The following is a 25,526-nucleotide window of genomic DNA, read 5'->3' as shown; positions in this document are numbered from 1 at the left end:
ATGACATATTGGTTAACAGTACTGTTCAACAAGAAGAGATAACAATTATAAACTTATATGCACCAAACCATTGTGCACCCAATTACATAAAACAAACTCTAATGAACGTAAAAGATCAGATGAACATCAATACAGTTATAGTGGGGATCGCAATACCCCAGTATCACAAATAGGTCAACTAAAAGAAGCAGACAAAAAAAATGCAAGTTGGGTGTGGTGGTGCATGCTTGTAACCCCAGCACTTCTGCAGGCTGAGTCAGGAGGACTGCAAGTTCAAGTCCAGCCTGGACAATTTAGTAAGTTAGTGAGACCCTGTCTCAAAATGAAAAATAATAAAAGGCCTGGCTTAGTGTGAAGGCTCTGGTTTCAATCCCTGGTACTGCACAACAACAACAACAACAATAATTGGAAATAATAGCAGAATTTAGAAAAGCAGTGACACTAATAATATGTGTAAGAGCTGATTTCTTGTGGAGGAAGAGGGGATGAAATAAAGTGGAGAAATAACTAGCTGCCCTAATAAAGGAAAAAGGACAAATATATAAAATAATAATTGTGAATGGAATATAACCATAGATATGAATAAAATCACATAAAGATTTTTTCAATTCTATGTAAATAGATCCCAAATGGATGCTTTTCTAGAAAAATATAAACGACCAAAAGTGATCCCTAAAAGAGATTTTAGGAATAAGAAAATACTGGTGATTTGGAAGATGTTAAAAAAAAAAAACCTTGGTAAGAAAAAATTATTCATCCACAGAAGCACGTTTTATTCAGCAGTTTCAGAAGTGAATCCCACTGAACCTTACTGGTTGGAGAATTCTATTGTTTCAAAACTTCTCTAAAGAGCATAGAGAAGGAGAAACTCTTCTATATTATTCCGGTAATTTGTATATCAATGATAACCAGATACAATCACCATAATCTAAGGAAATCTCAGGTGAGTTTCACTTATGTATTTAGATGTAAATATTGCAAATATATTATTAGCCAATAGATCCAACAGTGGATGAAAATAATTACAGAAAAGGTGTCCAATATTTTAAAAACCCATTGCTGTGATTTACCACAGAAATATGACTCAATAAAATGTGTTCATCCTCATAGATGATATACACTGGTTAAATTACAATTACATCCTGATTTTAAAAACCTCGATAAATTCTCTGAGGTACTTCTCTAAGAAGCTAAGTTAAATATATCTCAAGTCAGAAACTAGACTTATGTTTAATGGGGAAAGATTGGAAGCATCTCAGCATAGTGCAAAATGAGACTCCCTTCCGTGTTGTGACACTGTCATTTAGTATTGTACTGAGGAACCATTTGATCCATCCAGACAAAACTGAGCAGGAGGCTCAAAAACTGGAAGAGGAGAAGACAAATGTTCCCACTGACTGTATGATTGGAAAAATTAAGAACATAAATTACAAAACTATTAAGAGCAGTAGGACAATTTACTAAGCCAAGAGGGCACAAAATAAATATTTTTTTAAAAATCCAAGAATCTATACAGCAATAACTTTGTAAATACATTTGAAGAAAAGATTCCTTTTACAATAGGAGCAAAAACAACAAAAAAGGTAAAACACCCAAGAGCAGAACAATTGTACAAGATTCATATAAAGAAAAATCTGAAAACAGAGGGACAAAAGAAAGACTTGACTAAATGCAAGCATGTCTCCTATTCTTGGAGAAAGAGAATCACCTGTACAAAGATAACAATTCTCCCCCTTGTTAAGCTATAAAATAATATAAGCCGAAGGAGATAATAGAGGATTTATGTGATGTTGCTTTGTTTTGTTTTGACTTACAGAACTACACTGAATACCTAAATGCTCTTGTTCCATTTATTAATGACCTTGCTTTTCTTTCTTCCTTTCCAGTGAAATATTTTGCGCTTTCCAGGCCCCCTTTTCTCTCAGTACTGTATAGTGAGAAGAATTCTAGCTTTTAAACTGGCATGGTGGTACATGCCTGTAATCCCAGGATGCTGGGAGCTTGAAGCAGGAGGATCAGAAGTTCAAGCCCTCCTTAGTTAACAACTTAGTGAGATTCTGTCCCAAAATATAAAATAAAACAGGATGGGAATATAGTTCAGGGTAGAGGCTCTCATTTCAGTCTCCAGTAACACACACACACACACACACACACACAGGAAAAAAAAAGTGATTCCTCCTTTTGGGATTGAAAAATCACAGCAAAATTGCATCAAACTAAAGAGAATAAAAAGTCCCTTCCTCCCATGCAGCTGCAGAGAAGAGTGATAGCGTTCTGTATTGCAAACACCGTCCTTGCTGTTGTTATTCCAGCAAAGGAATGGTAGGTCACCTGGTTTGAGGGTGCTGGTGGATCCGGGGAAAACCAACCCTGAACTTCCCCAGAGGCTAATACCCAAACTGGTTGGCCAGGCAGAAATATTTAAATCGATCTCTGTTTTCTCCAAGGTATTAACATTGGTGAACTTTGTTGTGCTTCTCCCTTCTGTCATAGGAAGCGCTGGTGAGCAGATTGTTAGATTTTAAACAAGGAATTTGAAAGCCTAGCCTCATTCAAATTAGCATAGACAAGTCAAAGCTAAACTTTATGTGGAAAATTGAACATATATGGAATATTGAACATGCAAGAATAGCTAAGAACATTCCAGGAGAAAAGGAATGAAAAAATATATTGCTATGAGAAGTTAAAACATATTGTAAAACCACAGAAATTCAATGTGCTCGATCCTGGCTTGGAAATAGGAAGTTGGATCAGTGGCACATAATACAGTCCAGGAGTAGATTCAGAACATTCAGGAAAATAATGTAAAATAAAGGGAACATTTTAAGTCAGTAGAGAAAAGACAAGTGAGCCTGGAAGTGGATGGGATAAATGGAGTAGATGTCTGGAAAAGAATAAAATTGGATCTCTATTCATACCAAGATAAACTCCAGATGGAAATATAAATGCAATAGACCCAACAGTGCATAGATAATAAAAGCCATAAAAGGACTAGAGCATACATGGAAGATTTATTTTTATAATCCCAGCTTGTGGCAATTTTTCCAAGCATGACACAAAAGTCAGAAATCATAAAAAAATAAAGACTGATAAATCCATCTACAGAGGAACTAAGAATATTTTCATGGCAAAAAGAAAATACTATCAAAAAAGTCAGGAGAGAAATGATAAATTGAGGTGAAGAATTGGCAACATGCAATAAACTGTCAAGTTTCTTAATATTCAAAAAGCTTTTAACGTTAACATCATAATACTAAGAAACAGATCTTAATATTAAGATGTTCTTAATATTAAGAAAAATGATCAAAGGACATGAACCACTAGTTATAAAAAAAGAAATACAAGTGTCCTTCAAATCCTCATCATAAACATATGAATCAAATTAATTTGGTACTGTCACCTGTAAAATGGGTCTATTCACAGTGCCTCCCAATATATCCACCCAATCCATCCATAGCAGTCAAAACGGTATGTGACACATAGAGGTCGGTTATGATCATTATCATTACTAAGGATAGTTGGCCTAATTAAAAGTTATAGCATACTCAGTCATGCATCTTCTAGAAATTTGGGGGACTTAGGTGTAAACGTGTTTACAGGATGCATGTGCAGACGAAGCCATTGCTGCATTGTTTGTAACAAGGATTGGAAACCACCTAAATGACCATTAAGACAGACTGGTTAGAGGTGGTATGGAAATCCAGACAGTCAGCTCCTTTGCTGGCATTAAAGATGGAGGTAGATGTTTCTGCACCAATGAAAGGTCTTCAGTACTGTGTATTACTAAATAAGAAAAAAACAAGCATGATGCAGATTGGTGCATCCTAGATCATTGTATATAAAAATTGCATATTCATAAAATATCTTGTATATTCATAAAATATCTCTGAAAGAAGATAGAATCATTTTATTTCCCTGGGCATTATCTTTTTTAATGATCTATTTATTTTTACCATGTGTCTGTTTCCTATTCAAAAGGCAAATCTATTTTTCAAGAGTTTGCAGTGAGCACACTAAATTTTTGCACAGAAGCAGCCTTTTCTATGTATATTTGAAATTTTTACTTTCAAACATTTTAAGTCTGATCCTCTAGCCTGTTTGCACTTTCTTGTAGAAATATTCTGTGTAAGAGAAATAACATGATTCCCGAGAGAGAGAATCAGCAGACAGCAAAGTAAACCCATACGTGCCTGTTGCCTTGACTAGAACAAAATGAACAACAACATCAAAAGCCTTTGAAATTCAGTAATTCAGTCCCCCTCTGATTCAGTGCTGCCCACTTGGCCCCTGTACACACCCTGAACCTGAATGGGAAGCACTCTCCTGGCTTCTGAAGTCAGAGGGTGCAACCAGGGAATTTTGCACCTTAGCAACGCGAGGTATCCATGGATGCTCTGCCCTCGTGTGGGGAGAGGCTGCTGTAGCAACCAGGACACCACCACACTGGTCAGAAGATTCCCCGGGAGTCTGTCCCGGGATTTTCAATACAAGGCACTGTTAGGACAGCTATGCGATGCCCTCTATTTTCTAGCATAACAATGGTCAGATATGTGGATTTCACATATGCATATACAAAAGCAATTGAATATGAAAGCAATTAAACATTAAGGTGCATGATTTTGGACCTAATGATAGTTATTGGTTAGCTTTCAAAAAAAAGCTCTGGGATTTTATGCTTAAGAAACAAAATTCTTGCAGAGAACTGTGAAGTGTGCTCAGCCAGGGCCAGCCTCGGTCTGACTGATGGTGTCCCCAACGTACCAACATTTTGGCCTCCTGTGGTCACATGAGCCAGAATGTGCATGCATCCACAAGACCATCCTGGGGCCAACGTTTCCATGTTTGAACACAATAAAAAAAATTTCAAGATGGCTCTAGAACAGAGGTCAATATACTTATTTTCAAGATAGTAAATATATTTGGATTTGTGGTTCATATGATCTCTAAGGGCTCAACGTCGCTTTTGTAGTGCCAATAGCACGGACTATGCATAGGAGAAATAGTGTGTTTGTGTCCCAATAAATCCTGTTTACAAAAACATGTGGCAGGCCACACACCTATTAGAATAGCCAAAATACAGAACACTGACGTTATGGTTTAGATCCAGAATGTCCCCAAAATTCTTACAGGAGTGGCTTCTGGAAGGTGATTTGATCAAGGTGGCTTATACTATTACTAATGAATTCAGCAACTGAGTGGGCAGATGGGAGCTGGTCACTGACTGAGAAGACTTTATCCCCCCCACCCCTCCCCAGATCCTCCCTCCTTTCTCTGCTTTCTGGCTCCCATGATGTGCACGGGTTTCATCTGCTAGGCCTTCTCCCTTTATGATGCCCTTCCTCCCTTGGAGCAGCCAACTATGGACTGAACCCTCTTAAAGCTGTGAGCCAAAATAAACTTCTCCTCCTTTAAGTGGTGGGTATTGGGTATTTTGTCCTAGTGATGAGAAAATGACTAAGACACCTGACAAACCAAAGACTGGTGAGGATGTGGAGAGACAGAAACTCATTCACTGCTGAAGGAATGCAAAACGGTCCAGCTAGGCAGGAAGACAGCTTTCTATTTTCTTACAAAACTAAACATACTTTTATTACCATATGATCCAGCATTTGTACTCTGGAATTTACCCAAAGAAGTAAAAAACATAGGTTCACAGGTAAACCCACACATGGATATTTATGCAACATTATTCACAACTCTGAAAACTTGGAAGGAACCAAGATGTTCTCTCAAATAAGAGAACAGACAAATAATTGTGATACATTCAGGTGATAGAATATTATTCCCTCTAAGAAAGAAATGGGCAATGAAGCTAGGAAAAGACATGGAGGAAGTGTAAATGTTTATTCCTAAGTAGAAGGAGCCAATCCGGAAAAGGCTGGATACTGTCTATGATTCTAACTGTATGACATTCTGGCAAAGTGAGAACTATGGAAATAGCAAAAAGTGATTGCAAAGGGTTGTGTGTTTCAGTGACAGATGCATAGATGGACACAGAGCATTTGCAGGGTGGAGAAATCATCCTATGTCTCATAATGGTGAATGCATGTATTGTACTTTTGTCCAATCCCATAGAATGTACACCAAGAGTGAGCCCTAATGTAATTATGGGCAATGATGATATGTCAGTGTGGTTTATCAATTGTAACAATGTACCCTGTAATGGGGGATGTTGGTCAAGGGAAAAGTCACATGTGTTGGGTCAGGGGACATACAGGAAATCTCTGTACCTTCACCTCACTGTCACTGTGACCCAAGACCTGTTCTTCAGAAGTCTGTATTTAAAAAGGCAAGAGGAAAAGCAAGCAAGCAAACAAACAAAAACCAGTTTGCATGCCACATTTGACCTGCTGGGTATAGTTTACCAGAACCTGAGAATATTCCTTTCTGCCTCCAAAATGGAATTGTACCTTGCTGTCAGTATGATGTTTTCAGTTTCTGCTTCTTGGAATTGAGGGCAGTTCAGCAATAAGACATCCAACACCTTGTACTTGACTGAATGTAGTGATTGCTACACCTTAATATGTGAATACCTCCAAGACTTTGTGTGTGTGTGTGTGTGTGTGTGTGTGTGTGATGTTTTGTATACCTAAGTGCTGCATAAGACCCCCAAAGCCTTTAATCCAAGAAATCTGCTCAAAAACTAGTCGTGAAATATTCCCATCCTCATCTGGCTGTACCAAAAACACAGCAGATGTGCCAGTTCAACAGGTACACAGTGTGTAATGACCAAATGAGATATTAGTGATGAATATCTAAAAAAACAAAAAGAAAACAACCAAAATCACAATGTCCTTATCTGTTTCAGCTTTTCCCAAAGATCCTGCAGACACCCGCACACAGAGAAAATGCATCTTTGGCTTTGTTTTCTCCATGACACAGTGCTGTCCGGTCTCCTTCCTTTTGACCTGACAGTGGGGTGGTGACTCTTGCTGCGGACTGAAGTGTCAGCAGGCGCTTGTGCGGAAGAGACAGTCTGAAGAGGTGGGGGCTTCTGGAGGTGACCGGGCTTTGCAGGCAGTCTCCTGAGTGGAATCAGTGTCCTTACAGAAGAGACCCCAGGGAGCTCCCTCCCTGCCCCTTTGCCACTGAGCATAGAGCAAGAAGACGGTCCGTGGCTCAGGAACTTCTCCAACACTGAGCCTGCCAGCACCCTGACCTTAAGAAACACGCGTCTGTTGTCCATAAGCCACTCAGGGTACAGCAGGTAGTTAGAGCAGCCTGGGCCAAGGCACTTTCTTTTCCCCTTTCTGTTTCTCTAATACAGGGCCAGCTCTTGAATATAAGACCTCAGCTTCTCCATGGTTCTATAAATTCCTGGCTGGGAGAAGCTCAGTCCTGCCAGCTCTGGGGAACTAAACTATTAACTCTTAAAACTTTATCCTTATTTCTTTCTCCTCCTCTTCTTGTCTCTCCTCCCTTCTTCCACTTCCTCCTCCTCTTCTTCTTTCTCCTTCTCCTTGTTCTTTTTTGTCCTTCTCCTCCTCCTACTGCCAAAAATGTCAGAAAATCCACCCCACTTGGAGGCAGAAAGCTTTGATCTAAGGTGTGTTCAGCAGACAGACTTGGGATCAAGGCGTCCTCTCACTTCGAAGGAAAGCACACCTGTTTCAGTTACACTTGAGCCATCAACACACCATTTAGCATCTTATCTCTGTTCCTGGCAGCTGGTGTGAGGATTTCTAGGGCAAGCGACAGGGTGACAGGACCACACTTCTTTGTTCTGTCCTGGCAGGTGGTGGCTCCTTGCAGTCAGCAGCTGCTGTGTGCCGTTCAGTTTTTAAACACACCTGTTTAGTCAATGCTTCCTACTAATGTCTCTGTTATAACAGAGTGAGGTTTCTGTTTTACTGATTCCACCCTGATTGATCAACTAAATAAGATCCACTTGTGTCAGGGGTGAATTAAACAGTGACAACATTGCTTCAGAAAAGTCACCATCGGGTTTAGAGTAGCAACTTTCACTGAGTGAAAATAAATAACCTGGACCACATATTTATGTGCTAGCCACCCCTGAGCCCTTCACCTCCTGAAACAATGGCTGTCGTTATGGCAGGGTTCGTGTGCCATTTCACCCCCAAATTCGTGTCACGTAGAACCTCAGAATGTGGCTTTATTTGGAACTGGTTCACTGCAGATATATTATAGGTAAGGATCAAAATGAGATGGTCTTGGATTAGAGTCACCTCCAAATCCAGTGACAAGTGCCTTATAAGAGACAGAAAATGACACACAGACACATCTGGCAAGGGCCACCTTGCTGCCTTGTAACACAGTGACATGGGGACACCCAGCGAGTGTGCTAGCTCAGGTCTGTCCTCCTCCTCCTCCTCCTCCTCTTTTCCATTTTCTCCCTCTCCTCTTCTTACTCACCTTTGTCCTCCTCCACCTCCTTTTGACACTAGGGATTGAAGCCAGAGTACCAAGCTACATTGCATCCCATTTTAAATTTTGAGACAGGATACTGCTAAATCACTAAGTTGCTCATGCTGAGCTCAAACTTTCAATCCTCTTGCTTCAACCTCCCAGAATGCTATGACTGCAGGCCTGTGCTGCCATTAATAAGCCCAGAAATGCTCCACAGGAGTTTTGGGGCATAAACACTTGCTGGCACTAGCTGAGCCTCTGCAGGAAGCTTGTACAAGAGGAAGGCCCACTGTCTCTCCCCATTTCATGATGCAGGAGTGCAGTCAAAAGGCCTAGAATTGTGTCCCCAAACAGATATTTTCTCCTCTCTCCTGGGGAGGCCCTGGCAGCAGCCCTGCTTGCAAGACAGTTCTGCTTGTCAGCTGGGGGCCGGGCAGTGTCCCAGCTCGGACAGATGTGGGAGCCACAAAGGAAAAGGGAGTCAATGTAGGTGGCAGAGTATTTAACAAGCCCATCTAGGGTCCTTGCCTAATTGGAGAAAGGCACTGTCTTAGTCACTTTCCTTGTCATTGAGACAGTACCTGACATGCGCAACTTAAAGCAGGAGAGGTTTAACTGGGCTCATGGGTAAAGTCCACCATTACCCAGCTGGAAGGCAAAATGGCAGGACACTGCTCACATCATGGTGGACAGAAAGTGGAGAGAGACCACAGCCCCAGTGACTCGCCACTTCCAACTAGACCCCGCCTCCTAGCAGCAAGTCAGTTATAAAATCCCATAATCCAACCACCTTCCAAAAGCCCTACCTGTGGGTGCAGGAGGCTTGGGGAGCATCTAGCTGTAAACCACAGCAGGCATCCTGTTGCAGATAGCCAACGTTCCACTCCAGGCCCAGGCCTTGGCTTAGGCCGAGGGCCGGATATCCTTCCTCACACCACCGAGCCCAGTGCTGCACTCAGTTCTACCCTGCCTGGCCAAGACCTGTGTTGGCCTGAGACTCAAGATTAAGGCCAATATCACATGGCATCTTCACATGTAAAACTGAGAGAGTTCAAATGACCTAACCGGAAGCCGCCTCCCCACTCAGCCCGTGGGTGAGGCCCCCAGCCAAGCAGCCCTCCTAATCGTAGGACCAGAACAGCCGCTGCTTGTGCCTGAGTAGTGGGCTTCTGCTGCCTGCCAGTCAATGGAAGTACTCCCGTGCCCTCCTGCGGGATCCAGGGATCACTCCTCTTGTTACTACAGACGCTGACTCCTGTCACCCCTGCTGCTCACTCTGCTCCTGAGGAAAGCCCCAGTGCGGCCCCCAGTGACATGCATGGTCCCCTTCTCCTGGCTGTGAGTATATGTGACTCACAAATCGCATGTCTCATCTGTGTAGCATCAGTGTTGTACATGTGCCCATCCCCAGAATCCCGGGGTAGGAATGGGTCCCTCATCGATGGGGTGAATAGGAGGAGATTTTCAAAACCCTCAGTTTTCCTCCAGAGGAGCCCAGGTGTGCGACCCTCTCTCCATGCCTAGCATGAGTGGCCACCAGCCTGCAACAGAAAAGCACTTATAAGGGTCCGGGGCAGAGATTTTCCAAGGGTTGGAAAGGATGATATGATTATTTCTGGAATGGGGAGGGGGCCAAGCAGGGGCAGCAGAAAGAAAGCAGAATTTGGAGCTGACTGTTCAGAGGCGGTGCTTCCTACTGGCCTAGAGCAGAACACTTCTTTCTAGACGTCCATCCTCCCATTTCATAGTAGCGTGCGTGGTGGGTCCTGTTTCATTGGACTCGATGGCTGAACAGAAGTTTAGCCCCTCCCCCAAGGACGTCTAAAGTCATCAAAGGACCTCAGCCAGGCCCTCCAGGAACCCACCTGGCTGCCCCTTGCTGGGGTTCTCTGTGTACTGAGAAATAGCTTCCAATGACCACTAGGGGGCGGCAGCCACATCCAGAAGTCCTACACACAGGCAGCTAAAACGAGTAGTTTTGGAAATATCTCAAGACATGGCTACTGCTTTATTGATCTCAGGTAAACACACAGACCAATCTACCTGCTGGGCCAGTTGCTCCCAGTCTGTCTCTTTCTTGTATTTAGGGGTTTTTTTTATATATATCCAATGACTACACACTTAAAAAAATTTCCAATCCTTATCATTCAGGTTAACTGCATTTCTTTGGTCCTCAAGCCCTCCTAGCCTTTGCTTATCTCCTGTAGCCTGATTTAGTATTTATGTCTCCCTTGTGCCCACTGGGAAATCGCTTACTGATGTGCACCTAAGATAGCGTTTTAGTCTGCACTCATGTGGCCTCGCCTGGAGACAGAGATTATGGGACTTCTAGCAGATTTCTCAGCCTCATCAGCGGATTTATAATTGGTGTTGTGCCTGTGACTGAATTATGATAGCATCCGGAGGAGATGTAAGTTCAGGGGTAAGTGCAAACGAAGTATTTCAAATCATATCCCCCTGTCCCTCAGTACTGGAGACTGAACGCAGGGCCTTCGTACTGAGCTACATCCCCAGCCCTTTTTATTTTGAGACAGGGTCTTGCTAAGTTACTGAATTGCCCAGACTGGCCTCGAGCTTACGATCCTCTCTCTCCTATCTCCTGGAGTGCTGGGATCACGGGTGTGTGCCGCCACAGCCAGCTTTGTAGCTTGGCTTCTTTGTGGCTCTATCTACTTTGTTTGCTTGCTTGTTTAATGACTTGGTTCAGATGCTGGACCACTGTGTATCCCTCAAAGCACACATCTGAATGTACCATGTAGATGACTTTTAGGATCATTTTTGGGGAATAAATTGCCTGGTATTACTAAGTAATATCTCATTTAAAATGTATTGATTTGAATCAGTGGCAAAATACACTCAGCAACTTCATACTTCCCTCCACTATCCCTCAATTTCAGTAAGTGTCTGCTTTTGTGGCCAGTGGTAATGACTTCTCCAAGCACAGTCCTGTCACCCCATCTTATTTCCAGGAGCCCTCGGCAAGACAAAGCAGCTGGAGGAGGGCGAGGACTGGAATTTGGGAAAGGAGAGAGCCTTCTGGCTTTTCCTTTAAGCAACCGATGTCCATAGGTGTGTCCCTGAACCTTGCTGAGCCTCAGTTTCCCCTGCCAGTGTCCAGGTAACCCCACTAAGCTCTTCAAACCCTGCTGTGCAGGGAGTTGCCTGCTGCTTATCCATTTTGGAGAAGTTTGAAGCTATTCATGCAGTCAGGGACGGTGTGTCGGAAAGGAGACATTCTGTGAGTCAGTTGGTTCATCGTGAGCCCTGGGTCCTGGAGAAGCCCAGAAGCTTAATGCATTTGCACGGAGTGTGGATCCTCCTTTCCAGGGCAGGCTTCTAGTAACCAATCCTAAAGGAGCAAAGTCAGAGTTGTCCTCATCTGTGGTGACACCTCAGGGCCTGGGATCTGACAGGAGTCAGATGAAATGGCTCTTTGCAGGGTACCAGGCGAGGACAGCCTGACACATGGCACTTCATCATGACCGGGAGCTAAGGGCCCCTGGTCCAGGGTGACATTTAGGGAAGGGCCTGTTCCTGCCACCAGGGGCAGGGTCCCCCTATGACCCTGTGTGTGCTTTTTATAATAGTCTATTTTCTGTGGCTCTACAAAACACTGGAGGTTAGCAATGCATAAAGGGGCTTATTTAGCTCACAGTTCGGGCGATTGGGGGTCTCTTCTTTCTGTTCAGCCCCTTGGCCATGTCACATGGTAGATGCATCCTCAGGGGATCACACAGAAGAGGGAGAGTTCACAGGGCCAGAGAGGCTTGAGGGACCAGTCTTGCTCTCCTATTACAACCTCTCTCAAGTGGGAACCAACCAGGGTCCTGTGGGAACTACATTAATCCCTTCTGAAGGCAGCACCAAAGTGACCTAATCTCCATCCATTGGGCCCCACCTCTTAATGATGCCTGCACTTTCACAGTGCTGCACTGAGGACAAATCCTCCCACACCCGAGCGCTTGACGGACATCACATTCAAACCATAGCACATTTTATCAGGTGTGGCCTGGGGCTGCCTCAGAGCTCTTTCTCTTTAGAGCAGAGATTGTTCATCAGGCTCTTTGGGCAGAATCTAGTTCAAGGTGACATTGTCTTTGACTCACATCATTTTAAAAAATTAGATTAGTTACCGACACGTAAGATCAGATTTCACAGCTTCTTCTAGAATACCCAAAAGTCCATTAAGACGTGGTGCATGTCCCCTGCTGGCTGCAAATGGCAGGATCTGGGAGCTCCAGTTTGCCACTACCCTCTTCTGGGGCTTTTCTCCCCTTGTTTTCAATCTGCAGGCCTCACAGGGGTCCCCGCTTCTCTGTTCTGACATGCTGTGTTGTGGTGGCAGATTGAACTTTCCACAATCATGTTTTCCTTAGGGGGCTGCCTCATCCGAGTGCTCGAGAACTGTTCCCCATCTTCTAAAAGTATCATAAGGACAAAGGACACATGCCAGATCATGATAATAGGCTTTAATTTTTAAAAAATCATAATACAGCGAAAGCACCCTTGTCCTATACAATGAACACATAAAACACTGCACGCCAAATATTGAGATTCTATTTGTAAAGAGCTAGGAATGGTATCTGGCACATAGCAAGTACTCTATGCATGTGAAAGTAGATTTTATAATATGGCAACAAGCCCTTGAAATGTGTGGCTCAGTTCATCTCCCCATCACACTTTCCTGTCTTTAAAACCAAGGAGGGAGGAAGGAGGAAGAGGTCAGAGATTTGCACCTAGGGGAGGTGAAAGTGACACCTGGTCTCTCAAGGGCAGGAGGACTAAAACTCCCTGATCTCCTCGCCTTAAAAGGCACAGGCATCCGGGTGGGGGAAGTGACTGGTGATAAGGACCTTCGGTGTGTCTGGAGTATCAAGGACACTGTGCTGCTGTGGATCACATTGCGAGTCACAAGTGCTCTGGCTCCCTCTCCAAACTCCTTCCCTTCAGTCTGGACAACATGTGTCTGCCTGCAGCAAGGTCCCCCTCTCTCGGGGCCATGAGGCGGCAGCAGCCATCGCCGGGCTCCATGGCCCATGATCCCCTGAGACAGTAGGTGAAATACTGTGACCGTATGCATTGAGCTTTCACTGGATTTTCAAAGGACTTGGGGACCCTCAAAATCACACATCTTGAGGACTGCAGTAAATCAGAAATGTCTCCAAGAACAGAGGACTCACTGATTATTAAATGAAAGAAGGACTAGATGAGAAGTCTGACGTCATGGTGTGGGCAGGGCCTCACTTCCTCCAAGACCTGTAGGGGAGACTCCGAGGTTCTGTGGGTGGCCATCAAGTCTTGGTGGCCCTCAGCTTCAAGCTCCAACCTCTGCCTCTGTCATCCTGAGCCACTGTCCTTGTGTCTGTGTCCAAATTCCTCTTTTCTTATAAGGACATCAGTCTTACGGGATTTGGGCCCACTCCAATCACCTCATCTTAACATGATCATCCATGAAGACCCCATTTCCAAATAAAGTCACATTCATAGGTACCAGGGATTAGGACTTCAATATATCTTTTGGGGAGCACAATTCAACCCATCAAATAGCTACTTCACCTCAATAGGCCTTGCTACTCCAGTCCTGTGTGTTGTCATTGCTCAAACCTAATCCTCCCCATGGCTCTTGGGGGGGGGGAGCACTTCTCTCCCTCTGATGGTAACTGAGCACCTTCCCCTGGGTATATACCCTAAGGGGAACATTTTTTCCTCCTCCATTCAGTCCTGTGGGAAACAAGTCCCTTGTAGATTGAGATGCATTAGTGGGAAGTATGTGTGTGTTGGGAGGAATATGTGAAGAGTAAGTGGGTGTGAAGGAGGAGGAGTGGGAGACAGGAGGACAGAAGGAGGATAGAGCTGCTGTTATAAGCACAGAAGTGGCAAAGACAAAAGTGGTACTGTGCTTGGGACAAATATGGGCATGCCATGACTTTGAGTACAATTATGTAAGGCGTGTGTATCAGAGGGGATTGGTTTTTTTTGGTACCATGTATCGAACTCGGGACCTTGTGCTTTCAAGGCAGGTGCTGGAACCATTGAGCTAAATCCTCAGCCCTAGAGAGGATATTAATTCTGCTTCTTTAGCAGTGGGTTCAAGAAGAGGGGTGTTAAATTTTCCTTCACATGAACTTGACCAGGTGGGGAGTCCAAGAAGGTGTGGAGCTCCTGCTCCATGGCTTTGCCCAGGATCCAGCCTCTGCAACTTGAAAATAGGCTGGTTTTTTCCCAAGTAGAGCTGCTCAACACCTGTCAAGTCCCAGACACTATGAAGGGGACAAGGAAAGCACAGGGCACATCATTTCCCTTCCAAGGATGACTTGGAGATTGCACTCATCACTCCCACTTCTACTGGTCAGAACATAGTTATGGCATCTTTCTAGCTGCAATGGAGTATAGGAAATGCAATATATATATATATATATATATATATATATACACACACACACACACACATGTATATATGCAAATATGTATATAAATATATATTATAATAATTTACATATGTATTTATAAATATATATTATAAATATACATATACATATACATATATATTTTCCCCCAGAACTAGGCTGAGCCCAAGGCCTTTGCTTTGAACTACCCAGCTCTTTTTACATTTTTAGACAGGGGTCTTGTTAAGTCACTAAATTATCCAGGCTGGGCTAGAGCTTGCAATCCTCCTATCTCAGCCTCCCAGAATGCTGTGATTATAGGAGAGTACCACTGCTATGCCTGTGTCTAGATGTTATCCCCTCAAGCCTCATGTAGTCATAGGTGGGGCTTTTTCTGAGATGGCTGGGTCTAGAGTGTGTGACTCAGATTGATTCATGGTGCACTGCTATAATCAAGTGCACTATGATTAAGGGTGTGAGTCCTACCCACTATAAGTAGCCTGGGTAATATATAAGGAATAAAAAGAGCTGTGGTCATCTTTTGCTTGCTTTGCTACCTTCTGCCCACCATGAACTGTTTTTCCTCTGTGATGCCCGTCTGCCATGCCATCCTGCCTTGGACCCAGCTGATTATGGATTGAAACCTAGACAAACTGTGAGCCAAATAAATCTTTCTTCCTTTAACTCTGAGTATTGGGTATTTTGTCCTAGCAATGAGAAAAGTAACTAAGACAGAATTTGGTACCAGGAATAAGATCATTGTTATGACTGTACCTGACCATGTGGTTCAGGAGCCTTTGGAACTGGCTTATAGGAGGGGGAGGAAAAAAGAAAAGTTGAGATGCTGGCTGAAAAAGTAGAGCTGGAATACTTTAGACTGCACTTGATGGGAGATTCTGGTCAGAGCTCAGAAGACCAGAATGCTGACTGAAATGATCTGGTAAAGACTAGGCTCAGGAGTTTTCTGCTGAGAAGGATTACACTGGTTTTTGGACTCCAGATAATGTGTGTTATGTCTTGGCAGAAAGTTTGTTGGCATTTTGCTCATGTTCAGAGACTTTGCATTAGACTAAGATTAAGGGCAGTGGACTAATCTTGTAGAAGAAATTTCAAGGCAGTCTAATGTTGAGGTGGTAGCATGGCTACTGTTGGGGCTTTTAGCCAGATTTATGTTGATAATCAAGAGCAAAGAATCTAGCTGAATGATTCAAAATGTTGTGAATTTGGACAGAAAGGAAGCTCCAGTAAAGTTGCAGCCTGCAAGGATGGAACAGAGGAGAAATTGGCCACTAAAAAGACTACCAAGGAAAAGCCAAGTATTTCAAACAACAGAAAAGAAAAGATGGTCTGAGGACATCACAAGAACCAGCCTTTGTAGGCCCAGGGTTGTAAAGGCGAAAGCATTTGCTTTGAGAAGAAAGCCCAAGAGCACCATGTTCCAGAATGGTGGCGGCCTAGAGAATTTGTTCTTGGGCCCAGCAATGAGAAAAGTAACTAAGACAACCACTATGTCCAGCCTGCATCCCACACGTTTGGAAGCCATGGTCAGGAATTTTGCTAGATATAAGAAGGCAGGGACAGATACTGGGAAACAATCAACAGTCTACTATAGAAGGAATGTGATTTTAGGAACATAGTGTCATTAATCCCTCCGAAGCCCTAAAATTGACAAAAGAAACCCAGAGGCATCCATACAATAAAGACTTTGAGATGTGTGTGATTAGAAACATCAGATTATCATGTGGAGCATGTCCACCTTTAACCAGCTGTGGCATTCATGAGGAAGGCTTGAGCTCAGGCAGGTATGTGTTGGGCTGCTCTACGGCCAGCTGGTTTTCAATGACATAGCATGCCCTGCAGCTCTCCAGAACTCGGGCCTGGAAGAATGCCTTGTCCTTCTCCTGCCAGGTATCTGACTCAATGTACACGTTGAATGGGTCATGTGAGTGCTCCAGTTTCTTGGAGCGGATGTAACTCAGCATGATGCCCAGAGTGAAGAAGCCAAAGAAACCCAGCACCATGAGGATATAGAGCGCCTCCAGCTTGCTGTCATCACGGAGAGGAGACCTGCGGGCCAGGCCAGATGCATTGCTGTCTGGTTGAACTGTCGCCTGCCACACAGTAGCTAGGAAGGGCATCACAGCTGTGGAATTTGACAAGATCATCCTGGACTGCAAGCTTCCACCACCGGAAAGTCAACGTCCCAAGTAAACTTCCTAAAAGAAAAATGCAACCTGAAATTGAAATCAAAAGTGCATATCAACCAACACACACACACACACACACACACACACACACACACACGGGTCTTTAAAATCTCAGGTGACAGAAGTGACCCTGCTGCGTTGTGTTATTTCCCCTTTGTAAAATGGGAAGAAACATCACTGACATTGCAGGTTGTTGGGTCATGGACAAGACATGCAGAGTGGCTGTTACTCTACTGGGGAAACAGCAGGCACACATTTTGTGGTTCCCAGGATGAGTTTATTGGTTTTTCCACCTACTTAAGAAATTGTGGCTGGGGATTTAGCTCAGTGGTTTCGCCGCCTGCTGCGCAAGTGCAAGGACCTGAGTTTGATCCCCGGTAAAAAAAAAAAAAGAATTTGTGGCCCAAGGATTTAAGGTTTTAGATTTGGCTGTCCCCTGGCTGACCAGGCTCTCTTCTTTACCTTGTGGCCAGCTCAGTCATGAATGAAAAGTGAAGATGTTCGTAGCCCTCCTGATGGCTGGGCTTTTGAGTCTAGGTAAGGCCTGTCAGGATTAGTAGGGTGGCATGGGCTCAAGAGATGCCCAGATACTCATTCTTGTTACCAACTCTTTTGTTTTTCTTTTCATGGTACAGGGATCAAACTTAGGGCCTTCTCATTGAGCTACAGCCTCTTTTTCTATTTTCAGTTTTTATTTTTGAGGCACTGTCTTGATAAATCACTATGTTGCTCAGGCTGGAGTCGAACTTATGATCCTCCTGTCTCAGCCTCTCAATTTCTTCTTAAATGACTTGAAACCAACTATGGATGTATGGAACCCTGCCCCAGAAAACAGCATGTCTTAAACTGAAGATGTCATTTTATTTCTCCAAACCCAGAATGACTACAATGGACAAAAATCCTGCTACCAGTTACTATTAGGGATTTTTTACAGGTTAATGACCATGTAAGTCTAGAATTATGGAGACGCAAATGTTAATTGGTTTAGAACCAATAACTCCACTCAGTGAATTATTTTTAAGAGTAACTTCTGCATTTCATTCATACTGGTGAGTTTACTGAAAACACCTGTCACTTAAAACCACATGGAATTTTCTATGGCCGAGGAAGCAGTCAAAAACATTTGCTTTGAACATTTCCCTGGGCCAAACCACCCTTAGCCTTGCTGCAAGGTGGTGGTGCTGAAATCTCAGCATGCTTTAGGAGGACCTGGTTCGGTGCACACTGGTGGGCTCCACCTCCAGAGATTGTTCCAGGTCTGGGGCACAGCATGAGAACCTGAATCTTGAACACGATCCTGGATGGTGCTGATGCAGCTGGTGTGGAGACCAGGCATGGCATCATATTGGAATCCCACGTGGGGCTCTTAAAAAATAATGATATCACTAGAGATTTTAATATTCTCGATCTGGGCTCCTATTTAGCACTGGGACTTTAAAAAAACCTCCTGCTATGCTTTGAATGTGTCCTCAAAAGTTCAGATATTAGAAACTTAATCCCTACCGCAACAGTCTTAGAAGATGTGACCTTTAAGGAATGACTAGAATAAATTAATGCCATTATCTTGAGGGGGGTTCCTTATAAAAGAATGAGTCTGGCCCCCCATGCCCTCTTGCCCTTCTTTCTTCCACCATAGCATAACACAGAAAAAGACCCTCTCTAGATATGAATCCTTTGAACTTGACCTTTCCAGCCTCCGGAACTGTAAGCAATAAACCTCTGTTCTTTAGAAATTATTCAGTATCAGGAATTCTGTTATAAGAGTACAACATCCCTGCTACATCAGAGTAACATTCCTCCCAAGACATCCTCATTTGTAGCCAAGATTGAGGACATCTGGGCTGTGGTATAGGACATTAGAACATCTTCTTTTGTGATGCAGGGTACCTGGGCGACTTTTTTAAGACTATAAAGCATGATTTCATCGCCCAATTTTCAAATCTCACTAGTTTTTCAGATTTTTCTTGGTCTTTCATGTCTCTGATGTAGTCTGATGAGAGGTTCCTGGAGACAAATTGTTATCTTTATTATAACCCCAGCTGTCCCCAGCCTGACTCACACTGGCACCTTAAATTATTAGCCTGTCAGAGCTTTTGCAGACCAGAAAAGCCAAGTTCATTAGCTGCTTTTCAAAGAAGAACTCTGCATATTTGAAGAAAAATTTTTCTTGCTTTACATTTAACATATTGCATTGCCTTGTCAAGTGCTCCCCATACCCCAAATGCTTGCAGGCTGGGACATGGTGGTATTTTGTGTAATGAGTCTCCAAGTGAGTTGAGCAGTGTCCTCTTAACAACAGTCAGCAGCATGGTGCAAATGACACAAGTCCAGTATGAATGCTGTTTGAGAATTTATGTCAGATTCTCTAAGTTTACTTCCATTACAGTACCAAAGCACCCACATGGCTTTGGCCCCAGCATCAAACTTTTGGACTCAGATGAGTTTAGAGAATGACTGACCCAACAATCTTAATTTACAGAAAACTGGACTCCACAGAGGTGAGAAAATGTGCCAAAGGAAAGCACTCCTATCAAAATACGTGTGAAATTAAATCTTTTAACTATGGATTCACATTTTATTATTATGGAAAAAGGAGTCCCCAGGACCATGTGGAGTGCCGACAGACTCTCTAGGCTCAAAGGAACTGAGGAATCAGTCACTTTTGTCAGGTGAAGTTGGAGGTCCTACAGGAGGACTGGCTTTTGGCCTAAGTAGACCAACAGAGATTGCCACCATCCCTAGCCCTCCCTCTACACCCTGCCCCAATCCCCAGGGAGAACCGTGGCTTTGTGTAGTGCGCACAGTGGGAAAAGAGCCAGGGGAGGCAGGAGGAGCAGTGGGAATCAGGAAGGCCCACACCAAACAAAACCAGCTTGTGCTGAATATTCTCAAACTGGGTCTTGTTGAGCTCAGAAAGAGAAATTTCTATTTGTGCCTGGGTTTGAGGGATGGACACTGCTCCTATCAAGTTAATGCATAGGTATTTTGTTTTGTTTTGGTATTTTTGTTTTTTCTTAAAGCATAGACCCAGAGCTGCTGGCCTGCGGGGAACCACTCAGGATACATGGCTCTGGGCAGCTGAGGTGAACTGAACAGCTGCAAATGGAGCCCAGGTGGACCTCCTCAGGCACCCAGAGGAGAAGGAGCCAGGGGGGACACCTCGCTGTGTTTTGGCACACAGTTCTGCATTTTACTACCTGCTCCAGCTGGCTCAGCTATCAGCACTGATAACGGCCTGGGAGTGTGCAAACCAGAAACTTTCCCACCTTTGGCAACTTTTGCCCTTTCTTAAGCACTTACTGCCAGGGCAGGACTTTTACAGCTGACTCCCAGCTTGCTTTCCTCCAGGAGGGGTATATTCCGGGGCAGGCAAGGGAGATGGGGAGGTTACAGCCAGAGCTCGGAGATCTGGACCCAGCTCTGCTCTGTCCTTCATGAACCATACAGTCCTCCTGAAGCTCCTCCTTCTGTGGAATGGGAGTAGCATTCCTAGTACCAGCATTCCTGAAGCAGTTCCTCGAAAGAGCATTCCTTAAGCAAGACTCAAAGATACAGTCTTGAAATCATTTGGCATTATTTGTTTTAGGAAGCTGTTAGGGTAAAAGCAATTATGGATAAGCTTAATTTGGGTGAGTGTGATCCTGATTGAGTCAAGAATTTGATGAGTCAATGTTCCTTGGAAGCAGTTCTCTGTTGTTTTCATCTTTATCACAACCCTATGTCTCAGTTCTGGAAGCATATTGTATTTACCTCTTAGCAGGTCTCACCTTCCTTTTGCTGTTCTCACTAAGACTTGAGCCCTCCACATCTGTTCATGAGTCTACTGCTCCTTCAAAAGCCAGCTCCTACACCAAAGTATGTGGGACCCCCCTGCAGATCCCCCTCCACAGTGCTCCCACATCCTTCCTTGTCTACTTCTCCTGCAATACCAGTCACATGCTACTTCTACGGGAATCATCTGTGGCTGTGCCTGGGCCTTTCCTTTCGAGAGCTCCTGAAGGTCCGAGACTCCCTTGTTCACCTCTGTTGCCACTCCAGCACCCAGAGCATTTCAATAAAGATTTTCTGAGCTAAATGAGAATGCAAAGTATTAGATTCAATTCCACTCTGATGGGAAAGTAACCATGAATAATAAGTGCACTACATTCTGGAAACGCATGGTTCGATAGCCACATGAAAACCTTTTGTGATGTAATACGTTTTTATACGTTAAAATTTATATTATTTATTTTCTTTCTTCATATTATTATTTATTTTGCATATTTAATGTATAGTAGCCATAAGTATATATGTGTAACCCAGTTTACATTTTTCTCTCCTCTTCTCAGTACCACTCCCTTTCCTTTTTCCCACAGTATGTATCACCTAATATAATAGAGTTGTTCTGATTATTGTGTTCCTTGTTTAATGCTTTTCTTTCCCACCAGAATGTAAGCGTTTGAGGACAAGGTTCTTTGCGGGGTTGTTCTTCATGCTATCCCCCATGCCTAAAACAGTGCCTGGCCTACGGTGGAGTGCAATCAGCATTCATCAGATGCAGGCATGCATGCATGAATGCCTAAGTGTTCCATTCAGCTGCCAGAAAGATCCCAAATCTCCCATGAACTGTCTCACCCTCTGAGGGTGACATCAGTGAATCCCTCTGAGATCTCAAAGTGAACCTCGTTGTCAAAATGGCTCACTTTCCAATCACGTATCATAGGCAGGCTCTACCCGATGAGCTCAAGACCCTTTCCTCTGGGAAGCAAGAGCCCGGTCCACAGACTGACCTCAGCTCGCCTGATGGGCAGCCCCAAACAGGGCAGAGAAGCCAGAGGGCTGTCCCCTCAAGAAACTCACTCAACACATGGTGAATCCAAGCACCACGTGTGAATGCAGCAAAGTCCCCAGCACTCTGACCACAGATGACAGCTGTGGTTACCCAGGGTCTCCCTCAGTGGGACTGGGAGCTCTTAATCTAAATGCAGACTCAAGCCAGTTATCGGTATGGATGGCTGTTGCTTGACTAGCTTTCTTCGGAAAATTTCCCTGCTTCCCCATGACTACAATCAAGATCAGACATCAATACTATTTTCCACATCCCATGTCCTTTCCCCAGAGAGACACCAAGACCAAAGACCTCTCCTGGTCAAAGAAATAAGATAAAATGAAATAAAATAAACGTTTACCCTTTCCGGCCAGTGCAGGGTATTCAAATCTTGCTGAAATGAAGGTCTCTCTTGGGAATAAAGTGAAGACCAGGATGGTCGTGGTTTTAATTTTCTTTTGATGCTTTCAAGTATTTTCCAAATTTTCTACAAGAATACCCATCATTCAATAATAATGGGAAAATGTTTCCGTTGTTCTATGGCTTTGAGGTTTTCCTACGCCTTTTTTTTTTTTTTTAAATTATTCTTATTTTTTGGGGTATCGGGGATCAAACTCAGGACCTTGTGCCCAGGCGGCAGAACCACTGAGCTAAATCCCCGGCCCTTTTTTCTTTTTTTTAAAGTTAAGTGAAGACAGGCAGAGAGGAGGGAAAGGAAGCGAGGGCTGAAGCGCACGGATCGCGGCTGCACCGCAGGGTTGGCTGCTCTTCCCGCTCGGGGCGCGTCCCGGGCGCTCCCGGAGACCGACACCCCGTCCTCTCCTGATTAGGAGCCCCGCGCGCCGAGGGAGGGGTCCGCAGGCAGGAGCCCCCGACTTACCGGCCTGCGGGTCTACCAGACGGCCAGGAGAGGAGCAGGGTCCGCGCGGCCGCGCGCTGGGGTCAGGCTCTGGGAGCCAGGAGGCGGCGCCCTGCGCCGGCCAGCGCTGCGCGGGGCGGGCGGGGCCTCCCCGGGCAGGCTGTGTCCAGTCCGCTCTGCGGAGAGCAGCGAGGAGCCCGGGATCCCCCGGCGACCCCAGCCCAGCCCAGCCCAACCCAGCCCCAGCCCTTGCCCACCCTGGCTCGCCCCATTTTACACTCCAGGCCAAACCACCCACTTGCGCGCGGGGAAGCGCAGTGGATCCCGCTGCTTGGCTCAGCACTGGCAGGAACCCTGCAGGAGGGAGGCCAGACAGACAGACAGACAGAGCTACCTTCGAAGTGTAGGGTTGGCAGGGAAGAGCCCTTTCTGGCCAAGGGAAGGCCTCCTGGGAGACCCCACCCGCGAACACCCCTTAAAACATCTCCAAACAGAATCGCTTTGAAGATGGCTCCAAAGCTCACCAGACTCCTGGCTTTATCCTGCGCTTCAGCCGTGGGTGTGCACCGAATCAGCAGGCGCTTACTGAGCACCTGCTTATGGGGTGCGCAGCCCAGAGCTGAGGGTATAGGGGTGCACCAGGCAGCAGGGGCCCAGAGCGCCGCCGTCAGTCTCTGGAGGCACCAGAAACTTGGCCCTGCCCCACAAAGTACGTGGGGCGCCTTCAACGGCCTGGCCTTCCTGTTGTCTCCCGGGGTGAGCGAGCAATGGCCAGGCAGATTTCATAGCAGTTGCCCACAAGCTTGATAGATCAGAGGGAGAAGGGACAGTCCCCAAATGACTGCCAAGTGACCATGCTGGGGAGTAACATCCAGGCTGGACCTGCAGGCAATTAGCAGGGGCAGGTAAGGGACCCACAGCCACAAGACAACTAGCAGGCAGGTCACTTCTTCCTGGGGAGGAGGATAACTGGAGGCTCTCCTGGGGGACCACCATGGAGCAGTCTAAGACACTACCCCTTGCTGACAGAGGGGTTTGGTGTTCTCCCTGCTGGGTGGGAATATAGGACCACACAGCCACTCTGGAAAGGTCCAGACTGCCCATAGCCTGTGACACTAATTGTGCGCTTTGAAATCTGGTCTATGGAAAGGATCCAAACTGTAGAAAAGCCTTAGTAGTTTTACTTACAAATAACTGGAATCTGAATGTCTAAAAATAGAAAAATGGTTAATTAAATGGCACACATGAGAGACTGTTACTCTGTGTAGAGGAAGATTACATGCAGTCCTTAAGACAGTGTTTACAAATGATTTATAACAACATGGGATGTCTTTATGTGTCATATCTTATAATGTTATGTGGGAAATACAAGACCCCAATACAGAATGCTAAGTATTATTTCAAATGGTAGTAAGGAAATGCACCACTGTGTTCACGCTGTCGGTGGTGAGGTTACCCAGGATTTATTTAGGCTGTTCAGCTGCCCGCCTTTACACAAACAAGGACTCCACCAGGAGATAAAGTGGGTAACGAATTGAAGCAGAATGTTTGTGTCAGCAAACATTTTGTGGGACCCTTCTATTCATAGTCCATGAAGACATACACCGAGCACCCCAGACTAGCTACACGGATCAGGGCCTCCCCGCCTCCCACCTGTCACCAGGGTGCTGGGAAATCGTGTGATGAAATGTTCTCAGAAAGGTAAAGCGCTGTGTAAGCCGTGGTATTCTTATTTCTCTTCCTGGCTCTCTCTAGCCTGCATATGAGGACTTATTTTGTTATTACCCTGCTGTCGTTGTCCTTTCCTATTTGTGAGGATGAGACATGATTACAGATGAGAGTGCAGTGTTAGCCTTGGTGAACTTAAAATGGTTTCCTCTTGACTTTTCTTTTTCTCTTTCTCCCTTTACTTTTTCATTCTTTTCTTACTTCTCTGCATAGTACAGGTACAATTGATCCTTGAATGGTAACAGTAGCAGAATCATAGCTCACAAGTCATTAGGTTCTTCTCTCGCGCGCGCTCTCTCTCTCTCCCTTTCCCTTACCTTTCCTCCTCCTCTTCTGCTCCTCTCTCTCTTCTTCCTCCCTCTTTTCTTCTTCCTTTTTCTTCTTCATCTTCCCCCTGCTCCCCTCCTCCACTTTCTTTTCTTCTTCCCCCTCCTGTTTCTTCTCCTGTTCCCCATCCTCCTCCTTCTTGTTCTTCTGCCTTCCCTCTTTCTCTTTTTTTCTTAATCCCATTAGGGGAAGGGTGACAAACACAGCCTCTGCTACACTCAATGACTTTATCTTCACTCTATTAGTTCCCACCTCATGTGACCCCCAAAAGACAAAGTTCCAACTGTTTCTCCTCTCTTAGGAAACATTCGATTTACCTTATAACTTGGACACCTTACTCCTAACTGCTCTTTCTCTGCCACAGAGAAAGAAGGGCTCAATCTGTCTCCAGAAAGCACTGATGGTCAGTGTGCCCCACCTGGGGCTCAGGATCACACAGACAGTTCTTCACCATTCCCCGCGGCTGCCATTCAGTGGTGTCCAGATGCCCCTGGGTTAGGCTGCGGACATTCCTGCCCTGTGGGTCCTCCCTGGGTGCCTGTCAGTCAGCTTCACATTCCTAAAACAAATGCCTGAGATAATCACCTTACAAGAGAAAAAGTTTCTTTTGGCTCACAGGTCTAGAGGTTTCAGTCCATGGTTAGGTGGCTCTACAACTTTGAGCCCACAGCAGTGCATCATGGTGAGAACATGTAGCAGAGCAAAAGCATTCACCTCATGGTTAGGAAGCAAAACAGAGAGAAGAGGCTGAAGTCCCAACACCTCCTTCAAAACAGGTCCCCAGGGCCCGGGATGTAGCTCAGTGGTTTCACTGCCTGCTGCGCAAGCACAAGGACCGGAGTTCA

General features: G+C 44.9%; 1 protein-coding gene across 1 annotated transcript; it reads right to left on the bottom strand.

Annotated features, from left to right (window-relative positions):
* Positions 1-12,821: 12,821 nt before the first annotated feature.
* On the bottom strand, positions 12,822-22,819 carry Kcne1 (potassium voltage-gated channel subfamily E regulatory subunit 1). The gene is made up of 2 exons (XM_004842339.3): positions 22,648-22,819; positions 12,822-16,969 (listed from the first exon to the last, which is right to left on the bottom strand). Exon 2 carries the CDS (start codon positions 16,916-16,918, stop codon positions 16,529-16,531), a length of 390 nt encoding a protein of 129 aa, XP_004842396.1. The 5' UTR covers positions 16,919-16,969; positions 22,648-22,819; the 3' UTR covers positions 12,822-16,528.
* Between the last annotated feature and the right edge of the window lie 2,707 nt (positions 22,820-25,526).

Source organism: Heterocephalus glaber, unplaced genomic scaffold (genome assembly GCF_053883595.1).
Source record: "Heterocephalus glaber isolate CG9 unplaced genomic scaffold, H.glaber_assembly_v1.0 deba00000122, whole genome shotgun sequence".
In the NCBI taxonomy this organism is placed as follows: domain Eukaryota; kingdom Metazoa; phylum Chordata; class Mammalia; order Rodentia; family Bathyergidae; genus Heterocephalus; species Heterocephalus glaber.
Note: the sequence above shows the minus strand (reverse complement) of the source record. Positions and strands in the feature narration are given on the sequence as shown.